At 55.3% G+C, this 6,473-nt stretch overlaps 1 protein-coding gene across 6 annotated transcripts in view; it reads right to left on the bottom strand.

Annotated features, from left to right (window-relative positions):
- Positions 1-6,473, bottom strand: part of LOC113211849 (latrophilin Cirl) — a 255,784-nt gene that overhangs the window by 91,856 nt on the left and 157,455 nt on the right. For 4 of the 6 annotated variants that reach the window (XR_008011518.1, XM_052270681.1, XM_052270682.1 and 1 more), the window contains one exon: positions 2,019-2,081. The exons of the other annotated variants lie outside the window; for them this stretch is intronic. Coding sequence is in view for 3 of the 4 variants with exons in the window: in XM_052270681.1 (XP_052126641.1) it covers positions 2,019-2,081 (63 nt within the window). In the remaining variant the exon portion in view is untranslated. The remainder of the gene's footprint in view (positions 1-2,018; positions 2,082-6,473) is intronic. 6 annotated transcript variants of the gene reach the window in all.

The following is a 6,473-nucleotide window of genomic DNA, read 5'->3' as shown; positions in this document are numbered from 1 at the left end:
TGTGTGATACAAATGTGGTTTTGCAGTAGAAAGAGTGAGATACCTAGTATTGCACTTGCACTTACAAGTGTCAGATTGTACCTCACTGAAGTTTCCATATTATGTGTTTCATGCGTGCAGTTTGAATAATTTTTCGGTAAACCAAGTTCCAAGCACTTTTTTACAGTGAGTGACCACACCGAGGACCAAACGCTGTTGCCAAACTTCACGGAGCAGCAACTGTACGAGGACCGGGCTGAGAGCCCTCGGGAGGACTGCGGGACTGCGGGGTAGCTGCACCTCTCACTCTCTCTCTCGCTCTCTATCTCCCTCCTGAGCCAACCTACATCCCCGTCTCGCTCCCTCTCGCGGAGGGATTTGCATTTTGATAGGCTATAAATCGTGTCTGGGTCTCACTCGCTAGCTCCTGGAAATGACAATCTAGTTGGCCGGGCACAAGTAATGCTCCAGTCATTATTATTATTATTTCAATTTACTTGTCGCTGGAGGGCGACACCCTCCTCCGCGCGGTAACGAAAAAGTAACAAAAATATAACAATTACAAAAACAAAACCCGGCGTCAAAAGCCTCCAGGGTGAGCTGCTAGACACAAACATGTCAATACGGAAAGTGTGGGCGTGGGTGCGGTGGGGTGGTGAGGTGGGGCGAGGCGTAGTGAGGCGGGGCGACATTTGAAACTCTGCACTCGCCCCACCACACCACGGCACACGACCCGCAGGCCGCAGGCAGGCGTGCTCGCGAATAAAAGTCCCAAGTCACCCCCCCCCCTCCCCCCCCCCTCCTGGAGCCCGGCTGTGCCCGTGCCCCGCGGGGGGTCCAGGTGGCAGCCTGGCTCATTAGACCCCAAGGCACTGCTGCTGTTTTCCATTTTTTAAGGAGCACATTTTGTCACTAACACCCCCCGGTGGCGGCAAATAAAGTGGAATAATTTACCATTCGGCCTCAAACAGCCCGCGCCGGGCCGACGAGGCTTGCACGCGCTAGCAGAGCTCTGCGGCTGCGGCTGTCCAGGCCACTATGGATGGCCCTCATAAGTCACGGACCGCTGGCTTTTGCCAATCAGTTTCGGAAGTTGGACTTCCCCGCCGCCCCCGCCTCGGCCCCTCGCCGCGAGCCCCCTTCCCTTAAACCACTAGCACCGCACGTCCGTCCACTTGACAGTCATCGTCATCATCACGACCCTGTCATCGAATCCTCGCAAAATTTTGTTCCTCTCCGGGATTATTAGCGATCAAACAACGAGACGTTTGGAGATGACGCTAAGGCCCCGTGGTTTGTGATTAGGAGAGTTGCGGCTCCCCCACCCAGCCAGTGGGCCGCCCGCACCCCGCGGCTGTGGCGCCACGCGGCCGTGACTTTGGGTTACCCTGGCGCCTCAGAAGCTGCCGCCGCCGCGCTTCTCCAAACAAACCACAGGACGAGAGCCGTAGGCGGCCCCTCCCGGCCCCTCCCTCTGCAGGCCGCCTCTGCAGGCCGCCTCTGCAGGCCGCCTCTGCAGGCCGCAGCACCACCTGTCGTCCGCGAAAAACAACCCCCGGTGTGTGCTATGCGCGCCCTTGGACCACACATTCAGGCCGGATATCAAACTTTATGAATGCATTCCAAGGAAAGGGCAAAACGAAAAACTCACCTTCCTCACCAAAAAAATCAAAAAAAATCGATAAAGCGGAAAAGCCAAAGGACTACATGAGAGAAAAGCGTGCATGCGTGTATGTAAATAAATAATGTAAATAAAACAGGTAAGTGCCAAGAATACTGCAAACATTACTGGTATTAAGTCGCTCTTTTGTCAAAAATAAAACTAAAACATGACTTTAAACTACAAACAGATCAAAAGTTTTAATGAAAAATTAAGGAAGAAGTATATGTTACGAGAAATGTTTTAGTCACACTCTAAAAACAATGAAGTTTATAGAGAACAGTCAAAAAATCCAGATTTTGTAATCAGTTAAATCAATTTAATAAAAAGAAATTTCTACGAAGGCATGCAAGAAAATTGCGTATAATTTGGCACGTACTGCTGTCTCCTGGCGCTCCCGCCACTGCCCCGGCCGCCGCAAGTCCCGCGATGCCCAACTCACCTGAAACAAGAGAGAAAGAAAATGTAAAGTTACAAATAAATAATAGAAAAACAACGACAAAATTATGTACCGCTCTAAAAGATATCCACGCGATGGTTACAATAACAGCATTTCGTGCCTACAAAGTGTGATATCGTGCAAATTAGAGAGACATACATATGGACAGTAGGCTATACGAAAGCCGACGCCACAGAGATCCAAAATACAAACATAAATGAAACAACAATGGAACAGCGATGGTACACTACCGGTCTAAAGCAGCACAATGCAAAATTAACTATCTAAGATTTAGGAGGTCCAAAAATATGACGCTTGCGATTGTTTAATTGTTAAGGCGTGCAGTCCACTTGTCCCGCCGAGGGTGCCGAGGGGCGGATACTACACGGCGGCGTACATGATTGATACACAAAGTGGCTCAGTATTGGCGCGCGAGTCCCGGCCAGGCCCGACCCCACAATGCGACCGGAGCCGCCAGAGCCGCCAGAGCAGGCGGCCGTGCAAATTAGATTTACATACAAACGAGCCAAAGCCAAACACGCCGGGGAGCAAACGAGCCAAAGTTGAAAAACAGACGAAAATCGTATACGCACGCGGTTGCGGATGGGCCGCGAGCATGTTTGGAGGGAAAAACAAAAATGGCAAGATTGAAAGGGTTGCGGGGATGGGGTTGGTTGGGTTTGGGCATCCGCAAACTGCGCGGCGAGTGCAAACCAACACAGCGCGAACGCTATTTCAAACATACGAAAAAAAGAGGCTATAATCAAGCCAAATTAAGCTGCCACTATAATTGTCTTCAATAAATACGCATAGCGGATAGAACTCTGGGGGGCCAACTAATGCCCTTCTTTTTTTAATCATTCTGCCCCCCTCTCCCGCTTCCATCATTTTGTAAAAAAACAAAATATTCTGCCACGCTTGCTCGCTCGCGCTCAGCTCATCAGCCGGATTACAGGGCAGAATGCGACCCGGCCGGCCGGTCGGCGGGGCAAGTCAGGCGACGCTGCAACGCCGATGCATCACTCTAATTAATTCCGCCGTACCAAAACATAACCACAACATCACAGCAGCTGCTGCGCCTCTCTCGTACCCCCCAACCTCACGCCTGTTTCTACACATTCTCATTATTTCTCGCGCGACTTTGAAGCCATCGGGGCGAGCGGCCGGCGGTGGAACGGGGCGACGCCTTCACCCGGGTGGGCGCTCGCCCGGAGCCCGCCTGAGGCCTACGGCCTGCCCGGGGCCACCCCGCTCCCCGCACCACCCCGTCACTCAGCCAGCCCTGGGTCCGACCCACCCGCAGCGGGGCCCGCTGTCAGCTTGGCACGCGGAGGCGCCAATGAGCCCCATGGGTACCACCCCGCCCCGCCACGCCCCGCCACGCCCCGCCACGCCCAGAGAGGGGCTCCGTCCGTACTGGGGCTGCCTCCCGCCTTCATGGTAATCGGCCCTGAGCCAACCAACCGCGGCAATGGGGAAAATCTTTAACATGCAAATACGGGGCGGGGGCTGTCAAGAGGGCCCTGCTGCCGCCCTGCTGCCGCCCTGCAGCCGCCCTCCTGCCGCCCCGGCGCCTCGCAGCCCTCCGGGCGCCGCCGGAGCGGGGCCAAATCACGGGCAGGTGCCGCCGGGCCGGGGTGTCACTCCCCGCACCGCGAGCCTCTCTCACCGTGCAGCCCGAGCTGGCCGAGCTTGCTGAGCAGGCTGAGCACTGGTTCGCTTTTCGTCTCCAACACAGCGGTACGGTGCATCGCCCAGGTTCCACGGCGTGACTGCGGGAGGCCGGCGAGCCGAGGTGACCGGCTACTCCATAGGCAACAGCGGTGGGTATAAGGATCGCCTCGAGACAGGATCTTGGGGCTACAAAGCCCCATCAGCGCGGCGCACACACTCCGCCTCACCGTATTAGCCTACGACGTGCACCCTATCCCAAACTCCCTCGCTCCCTCCTCACTCACTCTCTCTCTCTCTCTCTCTCTCTCTCTCTCTCTCTCTCCCTCTCTCTTCCTCTCTCTCCCCCTCTCTCGGCATCCTCCCCTTCACTGTCTGCCAGCCCCGCGCCAGGGCTGCCCGGAAGATAACAATCTTATCAATGTCGCGGGCGAACAAGAGAACAGCCCCCCCAAAAAACTTTTCGCTGATACGTATTTCAGCATAGCAAGGGAGCGAGCGAGACAGAGAGCGAGCGAGAAAGGGAGAGAGAGAAGCAGCGCTCGCCTCCTAATTCGGAGCGCACACGGGGGCGCGCCACGCGTGTGCCCGCGCCCCGAGGTTAGGACCGTTAGGCTGCAGGCTGAAACGTGAGAAGGGAGTGAGAGAAGAGACGGAGAGTGCAGAGAGAAAGAGAGAGAGAGAGAGTAGGCGTGAGGGCGAGACAAGATGAGTTACACCCTGACGGGGAACGTAAACCGCTGCATAAGACGCGAACAGGAGGCAGGCGGGGACCCGACAAAGGTGAGGAAAGAGTGGATCTTCGCAGAGAGACAGAGAAAGGGAGAGAAAGAGTGGGAGAAAGGGAGAGGGAGGAGGGAGGGTGGGAGAAGGAAAGACAGAGAAGGGGTCATACGTAAACGCTGTCACTGCGGGGTGATGCATGGAGCGGGATGCTGCTGGCGGAAGCCCAGCCGGGCGGGTCCAGGGCCGAGCCGAGCAGGGGACGCCACCGAGCCCAGCCGGGGCCGGCGCGGCGGGAGGAGGCGGAGCCGAGCAGGGGCCTTCATGACGGACACAATATCGTGACGTGGAGAGACAGCGGTCCGCTAGGACAAAGAGGGCAATGGGCTGCGGCGAGGAGAGAGAGAGGGAGAGAGAATGAAGGGGAAGGGAGAAACAAAAGCGAGGTGAGAAGAGTGGACACACACACACACACACACACAAAAGGGGTCGTGGATTCAGTGGGAGAGTTTACGGTCCAACGTCCGAAGCGACGTAATTGGTTTACGAAGTCTCGGGAGATCGCCGTTCGGTCCGCAATCTCCCCTCTCTTTCCCGCTGCAGCGCCCCTCGCTCCCAACGCCCCGGTTTCAGACCAACCCTTCCGTGCCTTGCTCTTTCCCCAAATTGCCCCCTCCCGCTCCCCTCCGGGCGACACCAAGCAGGTGCGTGGCCCAGACATACAGCTGGCGTGGCAGCGCGTGGCCAGGAGGGATCGATAGGCCCACCGACCCCCTCAGTGATCCCAGCTTTTAACCCCTTCGTCTCCATCTCTGTCCATCGCCCCCACCCCTTCCCTTTTACTCTCTTCCACCCTCAGATTGGTGAAACCACGTCCAAACTAAATAAGGCTGGCCAGCCTAGCAACCCGTGTACAGGGGCGGCTCGAAGCGGCGCAGCACACCTCTCCCTACCCCTTACTCTCTTCCTACCCACCCTACGTGCTTGGTCGAAGAACACACAGGACACAATTCTCAATCGAAGCGGGACACGACTTTCGAGAAATCTTCTGCCGTCGCACTGTTAATTAAAGGACCATCCAGCAAGTGCGTCCGTTTTTTCGTTTGGCTGGATACGGGAGCTCGGCGCCTGCGAGACGTAGGGTAGGCCACCCCGTAACACACGCATGCAGTGCAGGCGAGATGTTGCCTGCATAACAGGGGTTATGAGAGCTTGCGGAGGCTAAGCTTGGCACGGAGAACGACGGACATACTTTTTGTATACTTCCTTACGTGACACACGAAACGCAGTAACGTTTGGTGTGTTTCCGGAACCCATCAAATTTTTACGCAAATGTCTAGTCGGTTTTGCCCAGTTCGGCCATACTGTGTGCAGAGACAGTTCTATTGACTTTCACAGAAATCCGTACGAGGCACACACAATACTACGTGAGCAATGTAACAGAATATAGGGGTGGCACCGAAATTGCGATGCTGTTCCTAGTAAAGTCAGGCAAACGTACACTCGCAGCCCTGCACTGCTGTTAAAAAGTATGGTGTGATTTCTCAACATTTCCTCGATACGGAGCAGCTGTTAAATCTCAACACTTCACCGACGAGTTCTAGCAACTATTTTCACAACGGAATTCGTGGGGTTTTGACTTTTAAAAGGGTACTTTTCAGGTCACGCGTGAACGTGTTAATTCATAAACCAAGACATTTTCAGACAGAACATTTGACCGGCACCCCCCCCCAATCCACCTTAAGAAAAAAGAAAAGAAAAACAGAAAATAAAATAAAATTGTGCGCAAGGCTGCAGATTGACTCGGCAAAACATCATCCCCGTCCGCTCATCCCGGCGCACAATAACGTCGTCTGCTAGCAGCGGGGCGTCGCACGGAGCTGAGGGAGGAGGAAGAGTCAGAATCGGGAGAAAATTAGGAAGCAGGGGCTCTGGCGGCCTAGCAGGTCGAGAAGGGTAGCGAGCCACCGCCACGGGGGTGAAGCAGTGAGAGAGAGAGAG

Source organism: Frankliniella occidentalis, unplaced genomic scaffold (genome assembly GCF_000697945.3).
Source record: "Frankliniella occidentalis isolate FOCC.00 unplaced genomic scaffold, Focc_3.1 Scaffold134, whole genome shotgun sequence".
Classification (NCBI taxonomy): Eukaryota; Metazoa; Arthropoda; class Insecta; order Thysanoptera; family Thripidae; genus Frankliniella; species Frankliniella occidentalis.
Note: the sequence above shows the minus strand (reverse complement) of the source record. Positions and strands in the feature narration are given on the sequence as shown.